Source organism: Brienomyrus brachyistius, chromosome 18, assembly GCF_023856365.1.
Source record: "Brienomyrus brachyistius isolate T26 chromosome 18, BBRACH_0.4, whole genome shotgun sequence".
NCBI classification, from domain to species: domain Eukaryota; kingdom Metazoa; phylum Chordata; class Actinopteri; order Osteoglossiformes; family Mormyridae; genus Brienomyrus; species Brienomyrus brachyistius.
Window position 1 is genome coordinate 5,141,506 of NC_064550.1, and position 21,675 is coordinate 5,163,180.

At 40.3% G+C, this 21,675-nt stretch overlaps 1 protein-coding gene across 2 annotated transcripts; it reads right to left on the reverse strand.

Moving 5' to 3' along the window:
* Window positions 1-299: 299 nt before the first annotated feature.
* On the reverse strand, window positions 300-20,923 carry tbc1d8b (TBC1 domain family member 8B). Of its 2 annotated transcripts, XM_048982892.1 has the most exons (21): window positions 20,688-20,923; window positions 15,813-15,923; window positions 15,283-15,401; window positions 14,714-14,939; window positions 13,823-14,063; window positions 13,169-13,376; window positions 11,567-11,734; window positions 9,884-10,045; window positions 9,430-9,580; window positions 8,871-9,085; window positions 8,673-8,790; window positions 7,537-7,822; window positions 6,867-6,996; window positions 6,648-6,746; window positions 6,430-6,498; window positions 6,068-6,308; window positions 5,900-5,965; window positions 5,487-5,591; window positions 4,969-5,022; window positions 3,662-3,759; window positions 300-3,410 (listed from the first exon to the last, which is right to left on the reverse strand). In XM_048982892.1, exons 1-21 carry the CDS (start codon window positions 20,812-20,814, stop codon window positions 3,021-3,023), a joined length of 3,384 nt encoding a protein of 1,127 aa, XP_048838849.1. In that variant the 5' UTR covers window positions 20,815-20,923; the 3' UTR covers window positions 300-3,020. The 2 variants fall into 2 exon arrangements, with proteins under 2 accessions (XP_048838849.1, XP_048838850.1); XM_048982893.1 differs by lacking the exon at window positions 5,487-5,591.
* Window positions 20,924-21,675: the final 752 nt, after the last annotated feature.

Below are 21,675 nucleotides of genomic sequence, written 5' to 3' on the forward strand. Positions count from 1 at the left end.
ATTTCATTATATAAAGCCACCTGCCAAATACATTTGTTATAGTAATATATGTAAACAAATATATCATGAAAGTGTATATAAAATTCAATTATAGTAAGGTCCCCTTTTATTTCTGATATTTTAATCAATATGACACACTCACAGGTCCTTGTAAGGGATGAAGGTCTTGTTTTCAATCAAGTATGTCTGATAAAATTTGTTTATCTTTACTGCTTTTACCTCTTGGAATGTATAGGTGTATTGGCATAATGAAACACTTCAAAAGTAACCTTTGAAAAATAATTGAAAATCAGAATCAATTGTAACAGTAATAGACATAAATGGCAGTTTATTGGTCAGTTTGTACTGTAACATACATTGTGCAAACAGAAAAATTAAGGAATATGTTTTACTTAAAGTGACTTGTGATAGGCACAGATAGTACATATGTGTTTTTTTCACTTCAGACTGAGTTTACTAAGCATCACACAAAATCACCATCAGTATGTGTGTATTCGACCTATAAATGGAAAACGTTGTTACAATACACAGTGAAATCAACTTCATTCAATTAATACAGGAAAAAATACCTTAACTATATACCATGGTAAGATGTTTAAATTAAGTGAGCTTCACCCATGTGTGGGTAATGAATTGTACAACAACATGTAGCTATTTTGGCCTATACTGTACCAATTTAAACTACAGATATACCAATTTAAACTACAGACAATATCCTACAATATATTTTATTTAGAATTAGCCCTGACTTGTATTAAATGCATTTTTTGCACTTCGGATCTATTACTTCTAAATACCATAATCAAATTTTAATAATCTTTATTTATTCGTTGTTGACAAATTAAGACGTACAATTCCACGTTTTTTTACAAACTACTTATTGTGAAACGTGATTACATTTGTTTCCTTTTACTTGTGCTGACTTCCTCACTGACAATCTTTTAATAAGACTAGTTTAAATACCAAAATGGAAACATTTTGATATAGCAGCTAAGATCATGTCTACACCTGTTCGAAAGGTATATTTATTTACAATTTGCCACAAACATTCATTCAATCAGAATGCTCACCAACAGAGTTTAAATAACATCCTGGGTTTTTAAGGACGATGGAAGAATGAAATAAAGAACAAAAAGGAAAATGTAAGTAGAGTGCCATTTAAGACAAACTAACACCAATAATTTGATTAAGGTAAATTCATCTGTGTAATGACTGGACACCTTTTTAGTAGTACAGAACATTTCAGGGCAATAATTGAACAAAATAGTACATATAGATTTTTGTTTGATTCCCTGAAATATCATATGTAGCCCTCATAACTAAACACCATCATTTTACCACATCAAAATGGTACACAAACATTCTTTTACCCTAAAAATGTGCTCATTCCACTAGCATGTTTCCGTTTAAATGACTTGTAGTGTGAGTAACCTTCTGAAAAGTTCAGACATATTCAAGTTGAGAGCAGGGAAAAAACTATTCAAAACAAAGATACCGATGCAAGTGATAGGAGGCATCCTGTAAAAACACCCCTACAAAGAGTGACAAATAAAATTGACTAATTCTCCAATATCCCTGTTCCATAGAACCCTTCTCCCCATTTAAGTGTAAATTACAACAAAGACGATTTATTTCAAATTATTTTGAATAGACGTTGCTCAACTTGCAAAGGCTTCTAAGAAAAAAATACAGTTTAAGTAGTTTGTGATAAAATGCTGCCGTACGTTTATTACAGCATGAGTCAAAAAACCAAAAGCCGTAAATAGAAAAAATACTAGCTGTGAAGGTGCACAATGCAATGACCTAAGTTTTTTTTACCTTTCCTTGAACAATTCAACAAGTCTTTTCTTGTTTTTCAAATGTATGCGCTAGTCAGTTTAATGTTCTAAATCCAACTAAAATCGCAACAATAAATAAACCAATTTCCTTTTTCAATGCTTCAGATTTTTTAAGTTGATTGCCTTGAGTTCTCATGCACGTGCACGACATGCTATTCCACTATTTTAAAGTTACTCTGGAAAAAATTAAAGTTTACATTTCGGGAATCGTACAGTAAAATCACCTTGAGCAATGATAATTTTGCTTAACACAAACAGTACTCAATACATCAAAAGAAATGACAGTGATTTCAGACAATATGCATCTGTACATAAATTTCAAAAATATTCTTGATAGAAGAAATCAATCATAATGATACATATATTTAAGAATCGTATCCCTTTCATTTAAATAGAAATATACATTTAACGGAATAAAAAAAGCACCACATGATGTGTAAAAGAAATGCTTTTTTTAAAATATGCGTTTATGTAGAATCAGTCTCTAAGGATGCCAAGAAAAAATAATTCTCAGAAGCTGTTCAGTATCTAGTTTACAGGTTCATTGAAATGTAACATATAAAATGAAACATACATAGATACATAATCATTAATACTGTATGACGTAAAACTTTATACTCAAAATATTTTGAAATGCATCCAAAATGTATAACCCAAAACCAACTTACTTAAAGCAAACCACCTTTTTCTAAGATGCCAGTCACTGGGATCTCAAAATAATCATCCATTAATAAGAATTCATATTCAGGCATTTTGTTAAACCACTGGGGAATAAGGGTCTTTGATTTTTAATTTACCCCATCACTAAATATACAGAGCGACACAAATTCAACCTTTATCACATACTGTCTTGACTGAAAATATCGAACATTGTGTCCAAGGGAAACATATTTTCTCCATCTGCATCATCTGTGACCTTGACAGATGTAATAAGCCCTGACTTTTCTAACACACAATTCTGAGTAATGCTGCTTTATCTAACTGGCTGACGTAAAAACGAAAACACTAAATTGGACCAAACTGTGCTCCCTGTACTCAAATCTGGAGGAGAGAACTTGCGTAGTGGATGCATGGTGTCTGTTCCAACATTATTTTGCTCATATGTAAACTGGGGGGGGGGGATGCTGGAGAGATGTATTATGGCTTAATAAAGGGTTAAAATGGTCCCTTTAAGTTCTCTGCTTACACCTTCAGCTGGGTGACCTTGGCGTGCTCCAGTCTGGCTTGGATGTCCACAGGCTTTTCGAAGAAGTGGACCACAACAGGCTCGTTCAGCAGGGAGGCTAGGATCTGCTCAAAAGCAAAGGACCACTCCACTTCCTGTGGCTGCAATGCAGTCTCTGAAGCGCAAGGAGCAGGTAGCAAGCCTGACACTGTTTCTGGGACAGCGGTAGGCTCCCTGTGGGCAGAGGCAGTTTCAGTGGGGGGGGGTGGGCCCTGCAGGCGACGCCCCACCTCCTCCATCCTCAGCAGGAGGCTTGTGACGCTCGCTACGGCCCGATACAGCGATTCCTCCTCCGCGTCTCCATGAAACAAACTGTATAGAGTTTTGGAGAATTGGATGAACTGACCCTGAATGGAGAGAGAAAAACAAAAATCTTTACACAAAATCAAAACTCAAAAAAAAAAGCAGAAAACATATCCAGTAGATTAAAACAAAATGCAATTACTAATATTAAAAATCATTCAATCAAGAAAACAAACCTGGGAATCCAAACAGTAACCAATCCACAGTCTATTACAGCGTAATCATTTTGGTGCAACATTTAGTCTTGGAATTGCTCACAGGTCGAAGTGTCGAGTCAGTGGGGCTGTCGATCTACCTGGTTTATCCTGGGTAAATCCTTAATGCTCTCCTCTCTCTTCAGCAGCTCATCCTGCCACTGCTTCAGGTACGCCTGCAGATCCACCTTCCCTCTGCCTGAAATAGTGGATAAGAAAACAAAAAACAGTCAGACACTGTCAGAGTACAGATACTGAAGGATGAGTCAGTATGAGGGATATTTGGGGATGCTGTCAAAACACAGGTAACAGAAGCCGCCGTTAACGGGCAAGCGTTTATGGAACTGGCAAAGGATTGCATAATGTAAACATCCATCCAGCGCGCCCCTCCCTATACGCAAAACACGCGCTGTGCGTAGGGCCCCACAATCCTTGGGGGGGGGGGGGTCCGTTTTCCGCAAGGGGATGCATTCTCTGCAAATGCGCAAAGGATGCACATCGCTGCCGTGATGCGCGTGTAGAAGCGCCAAGTCAGCCCAAGGCAGGAGAGCACGCAGCATCTGACCAATCAGCGGTCAAATGCGCCGACAGGGAGCTGGATCCATGCAGGTGGAGAGATGGTCTCCAAATGGCAATGCGAATAGGGAGCAGGCAAAAGAAAAAAAACAAAACAAGAGGAGGCTGTTCGTTTGATTTGTTCCTACTAATAAAGGTTGTAAATCTAAATGCAATGGGGAGGGGGGGCTCAAAATAAAATTCTGCTTAGGGCCCCAATTTGGCCAGGGGTGGCCAAGGGCCATCCATCCATCCATCCATCCATCCATCCATCCATCCAGGCTGTGTGTCTTGTGCAGGGTTGCAGTGAACCTGGTCTTCCTTTAGGAGGTACCATTTCATACCAAATTGCGCAATCAGACATTAAGGGCAATTCAGAAACAATTCAAGAATCCACAGATTTTGTTTTTACCGTGGGAGGAGACTGGAGCACTCAAAGGAAACACATGCAGTGAGGACATGCAAGCCAGACACACTCAGAGCTGGGATGAGGCAGCCACATCTACAGCTGGATTTTAGGGCCTAAGTTCTAGCCACTGAGGCTACACTCTGGCTACAGGAAAAACAATACTCAATATTTGTATTTTCTGCAGTATTATTTGTATCCATTAGTAAAAAATGTTTACTGTATATAAAAAAAAATATATGTTTACTATATTTAGCAGTGATCAAATTATTCATACTAATCAATTTCCTACTTCTGTTTGTGTATTATGTACATCTGATTCTCTCAAAATGAATGTCGATATTTCATAATCAGTTGTGTCCAGCTTGCTAACGAATCTTTTTTTCGCATAATTACACAACGGTGAACATGAAACACAACATGTGGACAATATTCCCAGCAAATTACCTCTTTCCGGGCTTTTTCTAATAACGCCATCCTCCGGACCATCAGGCAATGAGACTGCAACAGACAAAGTGCTCACGTTTTAAAAAGGAAGAATTAAAAAAAAATTGATGCTACTACTGTTTTATACTATTAATTTATTACAAAAACGATGCCGGTTGCAAACATACAGTAGACTTATCAAACTTGAAACAAAAAAATCATGTTTCATCACAGAAAGGGAAGCACAGACAGTGGTACACAGACACACTGTCAGAAAAAAGTATCAATTTGTACCTCTGAGGATGCAGTTACTTGACAGAGGGGCTGTATCCTCAAGGGTCTGCCAATTTTACCCTAGCTGCGGGTAAACGTACCTTTTAAGGTACAGAAATGGACTCTGAGGAATACTTTTATATCATTGGTGGTACATTCATGTTATTTGTACCTTGGGGAACAAATCTCTAACAGGGCTGTACCCTTTTTTCTGACAGTGCAAGAGAATATCCAGAGAACAAGTATAGAAGAAAAAGGCAGCTGACCATTCAGTCGACTAAAGTAGGAGAAGTCTTCACTCAGTGACCTAAAGTGGGAGACTTTGCGGCCCTTTGAGAATAAAGGACGTTCGGTCTCTATTTCTGTAAAAGCTAGAAAATAGGGTGTGTTTAGCCAGGCTGTATGAGTCAAAGCGCAGGAGGTCCATAAAGCCAGTTAGTGAGCGGGATGCACAGCTAATTTTGTCTTAATCATCCATAATAAAGCATCTTAAAACAGTTGAGAGTAGAACAAAGAGCCAAGATTATAGGCAGCATAAGCAGGTATCATGCACCTGTTTCAACTTGTGTTCTTCCTTCACATAGAGTGAATGGATGTTTTATCTCACTCTCGTTTTTGTCGTCAGGATTACACAACATAAGCGACAGAAATCAGATCAATAAAGGAAAATTACATTTACCGGGTGGTAGATGCATCTTGAAGAGAAATTTCAGTTTTTCTGTAAAAGAGCCACTGTACAGAATATCTGCGAAGAGAAAAAAAAACAGCATTACTGCCCTGAAGAATGACGCGTGGGGGCTCACTGGCTGGCGCGTGCAGTGTGTCGGGAGGAAACAGCCGGCCATACTCAGGCCACAGCAGAACTCCTTGAAGTTGACCAGGCCATCCTGGTTCTCGTCCAGCAGGCGGAAGGCCCACAAGGAGAGGAGATGGCAACTGCTGCAGTGGGACCAGGGAGCCAGGAGGGCGAAGAGGCTGCAGAACTGCTGCTGGGCTAACTGGTACTGCTCTAGGTAGGCCAGGCTGGGGTCGTGGTGCAGGAGGGCGGCACTGTTCATCGTCCAGTAGCAGCTTAGAAAGTGCTGTCTCTGCAAGCCGGTGCCATGGAAACAGGCAGTGCCGTCAGAGTCGGGTGAAGCCAGAGAAACACGTTGTCTTCTAAGGGAGAAGACTCTTATACACTTGAAGAGTATTTTTATTTTTTTTTACCTTGAATAGGCCGTAAAGATCATCCAGATCTGCGGGAGTGAACTTCACCTCCTGAGAAACAACCCTTAGCTGACAATAAAACAAAAGGATAGTTTGAATATAATTCACCTGTTCTGCCTTTAGTTTGAACTAAGTAGGCAAATTGATGAACGTGAAAACCGAAATAAAAGCCAGGGATTCTGCTAAGGTACGACTGCATAAAGAGTTAGAGCACTTACAACATTCTGCTTGGTTGTATCTTCTAAAGTCTGGATCACAAACAGCTTGTTTCTCCTTCGCATGCTCTCCACTTCCTCGGATCGAATGTCCCCGTATTTCTGCACATCAAAGAACTGTTTAGAGCTGGGGTCACAATGTCAGCCCTGTCCCCAGATGGTAGGGCTGCATCTATGGCGGCAGAGGAGAGGGGAATGCCGGCCAGGGGCTGCTGCGCTCACCTCATAGGCCTCTCGAATGAGGTCGGTGATGTCCACCTTGCTGTTCGCAGTCCTCTCACTGTTTGCCGTGGCTCCTTGCTGCACTGTGGGTGGGAGGGGGCTGTCTTTGTTGGTCACACTGTCAAAAAACCTACAGGGCAGATAATGTCACAAACAGTGTCAGTCTGCTCGCTGATTAAGTCTGACAAGCAACCAAAGATAACGTCGGTTCTAAATGCAAGCCTTGGCAAACAAGCTATTGCAGCAACAAGGAATGTCCAGACGATTTTCTCAAAGGGTAAGAGAGAACCAAATTAGTTCATACCTAAAAGTACAAAACTAAATCAGGGGTCAAGTATATGGCACTAGGTACATTTCAGATAAGATTTGTGCGCAGTACATGCAAGATCTTAGAACAAAAGCAGTTTTATCCCCCAGCCTGTTATTCTTTAAACCCATTTAAGCTGATATCATAAAATGTTTCCATGTAATTTCGATATGGACGTACCCTTATACAAACGAGCTGTAAATAGACATGCATATTTTTCAAATCACAGTAAATTATATCGAAAATAATCTTGAGTGTACTGTGATGATCTGATTACCATGACTGGCGTCAGGCTGTAAATCTGACTCTGAAATGTATAAATTAACAGCTTGAGCATATGTATAGAGTAGGGGTGCTGCTCACTTATTCAGGATGGTCACAGCCTCTGCATCATCGCGGCAGGCAAGCAGATGGTCCATGTTGAAGTCCAGCACTGCTAAGCCAAGCTGTAGGATGGCCTTGATTCCATCATAGAAGAAGCAGTCAACGACATTGACGGCGCTCTCAATCGGCAGCACGCTGATGAATAGTGTGAGGAACCAGGAGAGTGACACAGACGAGAAGAAGGTCATATCCGTCATGTGCTCCGTGAGCTGGGACAGGTGCTCTCGGATTAGCTCCTCAAACACCGACTGGTCCACTAGGGCACCTGAAACATGCATGCACACATACATAACATGAAACATGACATTCACAATGAATAACACTCAGGCTTTATAACCGTGTCTGTCCAGGTAGACGGTTCCCTGAAGCACGCAGCACACCCTCACTTTACGCGTCAGCCGGCGCGCCACACTTTTTCTTTGCCTGACTGTTAGGTATAAGGAAAGTTCATGTAATTAGGCGCTTTCACCCCGAAGTTCCAGAACCTGGTCCCGGTTTACGAGTCCCTGGACAGTCTTGACCTGGAACTCTTGTAGCTCCCGGCCACTTTCATGTGTCGTTTTCACACGGCAAAATAGGAACTGGAACATTTATCCTAAATAAGCATGAGATGCAAAAAGTTCAAAGGCTAAACTTCACACGATCTCATACGAAACTACCACGGTAAAACAATGAAGGGTAAGTAATTTGTTTTGTTATTTGTTAGTTACTGGAGGATCGATCGCGATCAAAACGGGACACAGCCTTTTATTTATCTTTTATTCATACGACCCAAAACATGTTTATATTTCATTATTAAATCTGGCTGGTAGAACGATCTTTTGGTTTCAAGAAATAGAAAACAATGTAACATTATCTTGCTAATAAGCGCTGGAAAGTTTCACTGCCTGCACCGGTGATATTAGACAAAAGTAATTTATCAAATTTTCTGATCCAGGTATATGGAGACACAAGCAAGAAAATGACTTCAATAAAAGTAACTGAAGTACAAAAATAATTCCAGACTTCTTCCGTTGACAGATTTTTGCTTTTTCATTCACATGGCATCTCAGGGTATATGGGGGGGGGTGCAAAGGTGCTTATTGTCAAGAACTGGAAAATGTCAGCAAACTCACCAATGATCCTGCGATTAAAATAGTCAGGCAGCATCCTCTCACAGATAGCGACCAGCAACCAGAAAGCCTCCTCTTCCTTGGCATACAGCAGCAAAACCGACGTCAGGATGTTCATGGCCTAAGGGGCAAGGGACCAATGAGGTCACGAGAAGTCATCTGCAGTCTACCCCAGAGTCCGCCGGCTAGCCCCACGCATACCTGGCAGTAGCCAATCTTGGGGTTTCGGTAAGCGTATGAAGTGAGGACGCGGCGCAGGGCCGAGATGCCTGTGTCACTCTGGAAGGCAGGGTGCTCCGGCAGGGACCGGTGCAAGTCCCGCTCTATTTCATCTGTCGCCAGAGTACTGGTACCAAGAGACTGCTCAACCAGCTCCGAATAGTAACCCGGATGGGTAACCATGTCATTTATTGCACCTAGCAGGGCACAGTGCCATAAAATAACAGAGGGAGAGACAGGTGTACTGACTACTGCCGTAACAATGCCAGACTCGAAAGCCTGCAGTTTGTACTTCACAACAATGCAACATACACACACAACTAAACTAATATCTGCATTATTATAAACTATAAGGTTGCCCTAGGACAATGGTCCTAATGGGCAAAGTACAGAAAAAGGCACTACATTCCAGGAATAAAATAGTCAGATTTACACAGTAGCAGGTCTTCCTCAGGGACAAGTGGGACAAATATATTTTCATAACTTACAAAGGCAAGTCGGTATATAGGACAATCACTCTGGAGTAAAATTGTCAGTTTACCTGAGAAAAGCAGCCAAAGTTCACCTCTCAGGGCCTCAGGAACTCCCCGCACAATCAAGTCTCGCGTCTTCCTCGTACGAAACATACTCATACCACGGCCGTACTCCGCAAAGTGGATGTTCCACGACTGCTCCTTCATCTTCTCCTTCAGCTACCCCATCACAATACCCCCCATAAGGTGCACCTCAGAATAAACGTTATGTTGCTCCCAGCAACAAAAACCTCAAAAAAATATCGATTTTTTGCTTTATTTCCATCATCATTTTAGGCATAGCCAGATTTTTACACCCTGTCATGAACTAGTACATCAGTTTCATACCGTTTACCTAATAAAATAAGCAGAAATTTTGTAAATACAGTTTCTGCAAAAATGTTCATTTTAAAGATACGGTGCTAAAATAGATCAAACAAATATTTAAAAACTCTTCCACGGGTCGGTGCTTTATAACGGTACCATTTTGGGGTCCAGGTTCTCAGCGTCCTGGGGGTGGAAAACCGTCATCAGAGCCTCTGTGCTCACAGCCTTGCTGCCATCTCGCTGGCCGACCATCAGGGCCACCTCCTCGGGATTATCCTCGAAGTGCTCAATGAGGGTGTGGCAGCTCTCTGCCCCGGCCTGCAAGGACACGCAGGCGGGCCTTTACCGTGGCCTTTGGAAACCACACTGCACCGCAGTGGGTTCCTGGATATATCCAGAAACCGTTGAAAAGCGTACGACTAGGACACAGAGCATCTGGTGTCAGATTTCAAATAAACACTTTTGTTCTGTCGCCCAACATGCATCTTTCCATCTATTGTTGTTTATAATGAGAATGAATTCATGTTCATTGTGTAGGTTATTTCGGGATTTCACTTGTTATTGACTGCACATTTTCACACACTGACAGCTTATAAATACTGACTGAGGTGTCATTATAGATGCTTGTGGTATACAACTTGTGGTATACAACAAATGCCCATGTTCATTGTAAATTATGGAAATTTGTACAGAGATTTATATCAACTTGCTCAGAAGAATGCAGGAAAACACAGGTTCCTGTGTGCATGATGATGTATCCCCAGACTGCCCTCTAATCCCTACAACTCCCACTTGGTTTGGGCGGTTTGGCAGTATTGTTATATCCAAGTACTTAGGAATCCCAAAGGTATTATTTTTAATACCAAAAAAAATATAGACGCTCCTCTTTCCATGACACCGATACGTCATGTCGATGCTGTGTTGAGGTGATGTACTGTACTGCACAGCGTTAGTGGTGATTAGAGCCTCTCAACTTTAAGAGAAAAAAAAGGCAAAGAATAACACATGTGTAAGCCGTGAATGTGCTGTGAATGTGCGATAAACTGTTGGAGCAAACAAGGCAAACGTGAAACCTCGTTTTCCTAGCGCTCAGCTTCCACACCTATGAGCCTGTTTGGGCTCTCTCTGATTACGAACTTTACAGTAGCCAATATCATCCATCCATCCATCCATCCATCCATCAATAAATTATTATGCCATATATTGTAAGCAGGGTGAAATGTCTAGAAGGTAGAAATAGTGCCCAACCCTACCTCCCATATCCTTCTGCCTCTCTCTCTACCCCGCTACACAAGGCTTGGGGTGGCATTAAATTCTTCATACTCGTACTGTCAATACCTTATACCAAGGTATATGGTATTTAGATGGTATTTTTCAGGGGGGAACCACCCACAAGATATTGTGGCGAACGAAAATGATGCAGTATACCAAAATTATTACCATAGTACCATGCAACTCTACCATACACACTCTTCCCACCTCTCCAAGAAAATCTTTATTAAAAGCCCAACTTTGCGTGACTTGTCTTAATGTAACCAGGTTCACCAGACCTACATCTGTATTTTCCTGTATCACCACTGACTGGGACGAGGGCTATGTGACATGATTAAATTTCCGCACGATAATTTTCACCGAGATGGGGGATACAATTACTTCAAACAGTCACACTGAGAAAACATCTTCTCAGCCATGCTGTAAGAGCAAATCACTCTTTAGTGTCATTATTACTACTATCTGAAGAGGGACACGTTTCGAAATCTGATGCAAATGATTCATTTCAGATGTGAAAAGAATATTGAGTGACATTTGTCTAACGTGAAGTGAGAAGACGCTGCTTACCCCGCCAGCTAAGATGTGCCGAGGGCTTGCAGTGGCCCCGCACCTCCTGCGAATGCTATTGGCCAGGCGCTCGTAGTCCCGCACCTCGGAGAAGCGCAGCGCCCTCTTCCCACGCACGCACACTGTCACTGCGCGACTGCTGCTGTCAGGTTTGTCCACGCCGACAATCTGCAAGGGCAAAACCACTGGCTTTAGCTCACTGATCTGACTCCAACAGGCAACTAAAGACTGCTCTTTAATCTAAAAATCCACTACTAATATTCTTAGAAGATGGTTCTATTCAGAATGATATAGACATTTACACGGCTGGGTAATTACCTTCAGGCAGGCTAAACTATCACATTTACAGGTGGCCTACCAAACCGACCTTTCTGTGATACATTAGTCCCTAAGCCTCTACACGATCTTGCTGAACAGTAAGCAGGGAGGTTGCTAATCGTCCTCTATGTGGAAGGTTCCCATTGCAGAGGTCCCTTCAGGCAATAAAGCCATAAAGCACTGACCCACATGCTGCATGCAACTGACAAATTTGACTCCTAAAATTACTGCAATTGTGAAACTGAGATACTTGTAAGGCACTGCATATTTCTGGCATATCAGTAATGAAAAAGCTATACAGTACAAAAATGAGGGTGCGAAATACAACTCATCACGTAAAACTAAACATGTTAAACAATGAACACAAGTGGGTGGCAGAGGAACTTCAAACGCAGACATAACAGGGGAGGCGTAACAGCAGAACAAACAAGAACAGCATGTGTCTTTCCACAAGGAAACAACGACAAAAATGCCTGGCTGATTACAAGAAATCAGGCCTCCATGTATGAAGTGCTTAAATTAACTGCGACATGCAACATTCCAGAACACAAATCTTTAAAATAATGCAGCTAAGTTTCAGGAACAGTTGGGTCTAAATTCATTCATTCTATTAAGGTTAATGTGGAACAATATCCCATGACCTCAAGCTATCGTCTCCATGCCATGCTACACTGGTACTTCTCTCCGTGGAGTGGGATGGCATCCACTGCGATGACAATGCTCCACTTCACGGTAATTCAATATACATTACACATTCACTGCAAACAGCCACATTAAGAAGCAGTGACTTTGTTACCTGTATGCTACACATCACTTTTTCTGCAAAGCTAGCTTAGTCACACCTCTTTTTTTCTTTCCATTTACATCCATCCATCTTCAAAACTGCTTATCCTACTGGGTCACAAGGGGTCCGGAGCCTATCCTGGAAGCAATGGGCATGAGGCAGGGAACAACCCAGGATGGGGGGCCAGCCCATCGCAGGGCACACTCACACACCATTCACTCACACATGCACTCCTACAGGCAATTTAGCAACTCCAATTAGCCTCAGCATGTTTTTGGACTGTGGGGGGAAACCGGAGTACCTGGAGGAAACCCCACGACGACATGGGGAGAACATGCAAACTCCACACACATGTGACCCAGGTGGAGACTCGAACCCGGGTCCCAGAGGTGTGAGGCAACAGTGCTAACCACTGCACCACCATGCCACCCCTTTTTCCATTTAGAATACAGCTAAATGAATTCTTATTCTGCAGGGGAACCTGAAGCGATGCTCCTTGCCTCTCGTATGGGAATGATGACGTAGCACTGGCTGCCGTCCTGACTGGCAAAGCACAGGTAGTTCTCGGAAACGCAGATCTTTCCCAGTGTGTTGAAATGGCTGAAGGGAACCCACAGGAAGCTCTCGTAAACCTCCACCAGGGTCTCTCCACGAGGCAAACGGAAAAAGGCGCGGAACTGCTCATTACGCACATGTGTCTCCAAGCCCCTGGATCAGACACAGCAAACAGGACAGATGCAGCAGGAGTACAACAGAAAGTCTGAGGGGTAACCCCTATGCTAATCTTTGGGTTCATTGTATCAGAAACGAACATTAGTAAGAGATTTTAATATGAATATTACCTTTTAAGTATGTCATTTTAAAAGGTTTAAGGCATTGTATTTTACAATGACAGAAACAAGCATTGGATTAGGCTGATGTTAAAACAATCTGTGTGTGAAGTCTATCATGATCATTGGGTTTTGTCAAGTCAAAATAATACAGTTGGTATTACTCCAGAATGTTCTCTGTATAAAGTGTACTGACCACTTCAATATAATATATATATATATTGTATGTGGAATGCAACTACAGAGTAATTCAAATAGTGAAATGACAGTATCTTCTGCTTCCCAGAGGTACTGATCTGATGACCAGGGCTCGTAACGCAGTACCTCTTGGTGATCTGGAGAGGGTCTGATAAGGCTGGAATGAGCTGGAATGTCTCTTTGTCAAAGAGCCGTTTGATGGAGTAGTCGGCCAGCTGCTCCATAAGTAGGAAAGTCTCATGGAGGTGCAGAAACATGGAGAAGTAGTGGTCCTCTCCGCCTGCCGCCACATGGATGCTCTCCGCCAAGATCACATTGGACGTCTTTTCCAACTTCCAGATCTCATCCCATGAAATGATGAGCTTAACTGAGGGGAAAAAAGTACATGTTTTGTCAACAACTCTCAAAAGCCTTGAAGTCTATGCCTCTTTTTAATCACTATTATTACCAGAAGTACCTCAGTTATGCTAGCAGAACTAGGATTGAATCAGGGTTTAAAAATGCAGATTTTTTTTAAAAAAATATTGAGTGGTCTCATTATTTTCCAGAGCTGTCTATGACAAAATTCTGTTATTTTGACAGTGGCGGGGAAGGAGAGCGTTCATTTTCTCCTCACAAGAGAACTATTTTTTTTTTTAGAAAAATCTGTAACTGCAATCAAAAAATGAACATAACCAGAAGTCCTATTTTGTTTGGTTTCTTGTGAGTGAGGTTAGGGCTGGGTAGGGGTTAGGGTTGTCATTGTTGGGATTAGGGTTTTCCCCATGGAAATGAATGGACGGTCCCCACAAAGATGTGTGTGTGTTCAAAACAGAAAGGGTATTAAAAAAGTCTAATTTTACTATTGTGCTTTTAAGAGAATAATGCATAATATTGCCTAAAATAATATAATAGTAGAATATTTAAAAAAGTTCCAGGAACTACAGGTTTGCCTGAAGAAGTTCCTCAAACCCTTAGGCTAACAGCAGGACAAGCGCTTCCTGTCTGCCTTGCTGCTGCGTTTCCTTCTTTTCTCACCCTCTGCCCCCAGCAGGTACGAGTAGAAGCTGAGGAAGTTTGTGCTCAGGTACAGCCACCCCTGACAGGGGACCCGGCCCTTCCAGTAGCTGCAGGAGTAGTAGGTGACCAGCTTTTCTTTCTCTGGGAGGGCAAACCACTTGTGAAACCGCAGCAACGCCTCACGAAACTTTTCGGGGTCGTCCTCTTGTACCAGAGACACCTTTCCCTCCTCAGCAATGAGGCCCTAGCAAGACAGGAAATCAGAGCTGATTAATTTCTCAGTGACTGCATCCATTTTCCAACTATGCATAGTATGCATCCAAATCCCCAACGTTTCCCTGTTTTAAAGATTTCTTCTGAAAGAGAAGCTCCTGATTTACTGGACATGCTCAGATTTAGATTCCTTTTGAACTTCGATGCAGCTGTAAATGCTATATGAAGATCAACAGGGACATTCTGTGTCACAAAGTAATGAATCATTTACTACAGTTCAAGGAGATGCACATGTTCTGTGTCCCAAAGTGCATCCTGGTGTAATTATAACCATTCTTAGTCTGGTCTACGTACCAAAAGAACTTAAGACTTACTCTGATCTTGCCTTGAACAAAGCTGGTGATATCCTCACTGGAGTCGAACACAGAAAGGGTCCCCATTACGTTCTGCTGCAACCATTCCCAGTGCTGGTTAATCTCCTCCTTGGTGGCTCCTACACAATTACAAAATGGTTAACATGCTAGTAACCTGGTGTTTAACAGGATCTTTACAGGTAGCTAATATATTATTAATTATGAGAGAGACATCCCTCTGATAAGGATTTAGCCATCGGGGATTAGTCAGCCAAATTATACACTGTTGATATCGTATGACTTCAGAACTTGGTAGCACTCTAAGCAGTTATTGATTCTCAATGCATATTTTAAGAAGCCCTAAAGCCCAAGAAATGAGAGAAGCTTTTTATGACACAAGCTGACTGTAGAATTTAATGGGTGAACAACAATACAATCGCAGTACTGGGTAAATGTAATTATGAGTGACTCCATAAACCTAAATCAACATTAACATTCTGGTGATGTGGAGAACATGGGGATATTGCGACTGACCAGTGCTCTAGTCTTACCACACGCTATTGACCAGTAGACCTGGGAATCTGGTGTTTGGTGTAGGATGCGGAAAGGGGCCACTTTTGCTGTGGAATCTAACACAGTGTCAAGTGTTCCCACCAGGAGACCTGTGTCCAGGGACAAGACAAGGAGTGATCCTCATTATTCCATGATACACCAGCAGATTTCCTGCACAGAGTGCCTTAATGACAGACAAAAATTTGCCTGGTGCATGAAGTTCAAATGCGATAGTTCCGGACGCAAATTCCGTCACATATTAAAATGATTTCATACATTTCACAAATAAAACAACAGTGAATGTCTTGCATATCTTGGAAGCCAATTGCATTTAAGGTATTTACTGCATGCTACACATCACTTTTTCTGCAAAGCTAGCTTTGTTTAGGTATTTCACTGGTCTTTCAGTAGCTGAAGCAACTTTTATACAAGTGCCCTTCATGAATTATTCCAAAGGTTAGACCTTGCTGATTCCCTGCCGAAAGCAACTGAAACGTCTGTCTATGTTACGGTTCATCCTACACAACCTAAAGCATAGATACCTAAAACTTCTCTGAAAGAAACTGGATTTTCTGTTAATAGTAATCTGAAGATGACAAACAAAAGTACATCAGATTTTTTTAAAAACAAATACTTGTACAAACTCATTTTTTGGACTTAAAATTAGTTGAACGACAGAACGTTTTCACCAACTGAAAAATGTCACAACGAAAATACATAATCATTTACGATTATTTTTTCCAAATGAAAGCCTTCATAAAAGCAACAATTTAAGTGTCGACGATGCATCAGACATTGCTGACTCTTGACTGATTTTGCATTTGTAATTAGCAGCCAGAGATATGTTGACACCCCTGCCTGCGTTATGCCTCCCATGCACCTGTAGCTTTCAGGATAGATTCCACACCCCTGCGACTCTGCATAAAACTAGATGGCATTAAAAAATGGATGAATGCATGCAAGGATATATGGATGTTTAGTAGTAATATTAATTGCCCTCGTCTCACCTGATATTTCAAGATAATTTCAAATTAATCACGCATCTGCCTAGAAACACAAAATTACATAAAACCTTGTCCCTGATATCAAGTTTCCATGTACAATTTTAAAATGTAAAAAACTGTTTATCATACTATATTATTTAATGGTTTTCCATGGTTTATGCTACCTGACATGGAAACACATCATTTTCTAATTGTCTCAATGATTTTAAGATGACAGTGTTTCACAACTATGAGTTTAAAGGTTCCAAACACAGAATTATACACCACCTGACATTTCACTAAGATAAATTGAAATTGAATATCATTTGAATGTATTGAAAATGTATTCAGATTAAAGAGGTTTCATACAATAATACTAGGCGAACACTGTATTCATTAAATTACTTTTAAAATCAATAAAATAACAGACGCAGACACAAAAAATACTGAGAAATAATGCAAAAATTATTGAAAATTATCTATTATATACTTTTTCTAAAAATGAATGTCACAAATATCCAGATAAATGTCTTCAACAAATTAAAAATTGCATGTTTCATGGTACATCGGCATCCATGTATTAGAGCAGAGCGCAGCAGAATTAGCCTAAAACATCAGATGGTGACATGGCCAACAGGGTCATTAGAAACATTTAATGGATTTGGATGGCAATACTGCAATCTGTGCCCTACACTGCACCTGCTAATTAGCCAAAAAAATGTGCCGGGTGCTGAACTAGAGAAGAGTGTTATGTCAGGCTTTCATTGGGTTCCTCTCTATTATTACCCTCATAACAATCAAGCAGGCAGTGGAAAGGAACAAATAGGGACGTGCAGATGGTCACAAGGCTCTGAAAAGGCATTTCACCCTTATATCAATTCAAGTAAGTAAAGTAAATTTCTCATACGCTTCTATACGACTTAGAAGGTCAACTTTAAAATCAATCTTGAGCTGCGTTATTTTCTGACTTAGGTTTAATTAATAACTGTGGAACTATTAGGGGTGTAGCTATACGCAGTTGACGTATACCATTTTGTACATCGCTTTTGGTTCAGTACGCACAATGAAACGAATGAATACATTTACTGCCATGGGTGGAAGGCTAAAATTCACAAGTAGATGAAAGCATTACACTAATTGCAGCTGTGAGTCGTTTATGGCTAATGCTGGTTATAGTCAGTTACAAGCCCCGTTTTGGGAACATTTTGGATTCCCAGTAAGTTACACCAACACTGGAGAGAGAGTACTTGATAATACTGTCTGTCAGCTCTGCTATACCAAACTCAAGTACGCCTCTGCAAGTTAGCCTACCCGTGGTGTTTAGGGCATTTTGCCAGGAAATTCAGACCGGGCTAAAAAATTACCTCAGCTAATAACACAAGATTTAGTTTATTATGACTGTTACGATGTTTTAGTTTTTCTTTAACTTATTTCATATATTCATTTTTACAACATGCAAATAGGCATCTCTTAGAATTTTGTTATTTAGACACATCAATAGACGCATCACATTTGTATCACAACTGTCCCTAATTGTGTTTTTAGTTTTAATAATAAATAGTTTCGAAACAAATTCAGTTTTCCCTGATGTACTGAAACTGCACCGAACCATGAACCCGACACCGAAGTTTGTACCAAACCAAGAATCTGTTCTCTTGTACCCCTAGTACATATTACAGCTAAAAGTTTGACCTTCACTGTTGTATATTTTTATGATATATGCATAAAATACACTGCACTTGTAGTTTACAACACTGAAAATTATAATTCATTTGGGTACAAAGACAAATATAATCATATAACTTCATTATATCTGAATATAGTACAAACACAGATACAGATTTCACAGTGAAGGTCAAACTTTTAGCTGTGATCACATGATGTGAAAAGAATCTCTCCTACTGATCCAGTAAAAAAAACATCAGAATGATCTAACACCTCTGCATTTTAATTCCCATCTCCTAAATTTACTCATACTAATGGAGAGCCTAAATGTGAGATGATGCAAGTTTCAAGTAATATTTTCTTACAACACTAAATATGTTGACAGATTTTTAACAAAACATACGAAAAAGTGTTTTTATATATTCCACATTAAGTATCAGTTCATACATAATAATTAAATCTTACCACCCCAAACGTTCTGCTGTATATGCATAACGATAGTATTTAGAAAAAATATATGTTTTGTTTTTTCAATTTTTGGAGCAAAGAACATCTTACAATTACAGTGATATTTCAATACTAGGTATCTGTCATGCTGACATAAGTTTATCTATAAACCATCCATCTTCTCTAACCACTTGTCCTATTCAAGGTTGTGGGGGGGTCCGGAGTCTATAGGTGCAAGGCAGGGAACAGCCCAGGAAGGGGTGCCAGCCAGCCCATGGTAGAGCACACTAACACACCAGTCAGTTTGTCTATAGTAACTAATGCGTATCACAAATCTACATTTTGTTGTATTACAATGCAACGTGATAGTCCTGTTCACCACAAACTTAAATGTTAAACTCTGAGCCACAGTCTACGAGTTTTGGTTTAGCTATCAGCTTTGATGACTCCGTATCCATTACTACTAGAAACAATTCAAAAATGCTGAATATGGTTATTAATTTACGGTACTAATTTCATTTCGTTTAGCTGCAGCAGCTGCTAAAACATCCCATGATCACAAATCTGCTTGCATTCATGTGTTAAAATATATTAGTTAACCCCCCATTTTTATTACATAAATCCTATACAACTAGATAGATGATGGTTGGTAAAATTCATTTTATGTGCTTTCATTCCTGTACTGATTCATTCATATGCATAAATAAACAGCATAAAATTATGAAAAATGTCTACTGCTAGATTTCATATTTCACATTCAGCCTTTCTGGTTCTGTAGTAGGAAATGACCTAGGCCCTACACCTAACCTTGAGGACATGGAGGTTTCATACCATTATTGCAACAGAATCGTTTTATAAACACCAGCAGCATAAAGATGTCAAATCACATCTACCATTCGTCATTGCTGAGACCTAGGGCTTTTTATCAGATATGTGCAGAAATAAACGTAACACACAACAACGGTCAAATGCAAAACCTGTAACTTTTAAAAGACGAAATAAGTAATGATTCATTTTAACTTAAGGGTAAATTTTGGTGGAGAAGACAAACAAAACATATATACTGAGGTTTCTATTTTATCATTCATATACAAAGACTCAAATACATTCGTCAAAATTCCTGATATTTTGAATGTCATCATACAAATGACAACTGATTTAACTCTCTAAAACATTAAGTATTACGTTCAAAGATAGAGACAGTGGTGCACATTTCTGATAAAGTTAAAGTAATGTTATACGGTTATAACTATACCAATAATTTTAGGTTTTGTAATTGCATCCACACAAATCGGGTTTTAGAGGACTTTACACTTTGATGGTTTACTATAGTGCCGATACGTACCGCATTTGAATGCGTATGTGACATTGCCGTTCACAAACAAGGGACAACAGACGCGTAGGTTAGATACAGAAAAACAATGTTTTTGATACGTCGTAAATAAATAATAGTTCCGATTTCCGGAAACACAGAGGCAACGCAAGCGAGGAAAAGATCACAACATGATAGTATTAAAAACGTCGTCGCTGTCTTAAAAAATACTTGTTGCATAGTATTTTGAGGAGGAAAAACTTTATTACTTAAAGCAATAAAGCACACGAATCACCATTTTCGAAAAAAGATGGAGCAATCAAAACAAAATGATTCGAAATAAGATTAAAGCTCCCCACAAAAGTAAGCTAGTGCATCCGTGGGGAAAAATGATCAGAATGTCGTGACATGTCAGTTTTGCAGACTGAAGGATTCATGACACTGGATTACAACAGCCAGTTCCCTACCTGTCAAGCCACCACCTCCTTCACCATATCCTCGCCTCCTCTGCAAGATGAAATAATCATTTGATTTCTCAGTCATCCATAACTTTAGTGCATTTTTTAGAAGCACCTCCTCTGGTTTCAGCCACATTGTTAAATTCCAATGAGTATAATTTACATAAAAAGATGTTCATTGCTCTGGCCACCTACACCCATGTAGGTTTCTGTTTGCAAGTGACTCTTTCCCACGTCGACAGAAAGCTCGCCAAAGTCTAAGGCGCAGGTATTTCTGGGATTGTAGTTCTAATTATCATGATACCCCTTAGAAGACTATACATAGCGCACACAAGGAAATTTACTTCCCACAATCCTTCACACTTACCATGCTCATTTCGCGATAAAACTGGTCGCTAACGTGTTTGTATCATTACTGCTACGTTGACTGTATTGAGAGATTTGTTATGCCATTTAAATACCTAAAATATCGGAACATAATTATATATCAATAAATTGAAATAGACAAAATCAAAAATTCTAAATGTGTACGTATATCAATTCTCCTAAAGTATCGGAATTAAAATAGGTCAGGTCAGGACATTGATTAAAACGTGACTATAAAATACTATAACGTAGTAACGTATAACGTTTGTTTGGTGTTAGTAACATAAATGACGACGTTACTTTAGCTTGCTGTCTGTACAAGTATATAGGAGTTCTTTACCTCTGGCATTTGCCATCTTACTCTGCTTTGAGACAGGTGATAGCGAAGCGTAGGGTAGCAGAGAGGATCAGTCATTTATCCGGCACCCCTCAAGCGGGTTTTACGGCTAAGGGCCTTGCTCAAGGGCCCAGCGGAGATCGGGTCTCCCTGTCGGGCATGGGATTTCAGCGGGTAGCCATCTGGTCACACACCGCCTCAGCAGGCATTTGCCGGTATTTTGCTTGCCAAAAATAGTTAATTCACACATCACAGTTAAGTTTTATTCAGTTTTGTGTACGTAACATGCAAGTT

Coding starts and splice junctions, on each gene's coding strand:
- tbc1d8b (XM_048982892.1), bottom strand. CDS start 20,814: ATGTGGCTGAAACCAGAGGAGGTGCTTCTAAAAAATGCACTAAAGTTA. Junction 10,046..11,566: donor GGCACATCTTAGCTGGCGGG/GTAAGCAGCGTC, acceptor GTGTCCTTGCAG/GCCGGGGCAGAGAGCTGCCA. Junction 5,966..6,067: donor GGAGTTCTGCTGTGGCCTGA/GTATGGCCGGCT, acceptor TTCTCTTCGCAG/ATATTCTGTACAGTGGCTCT.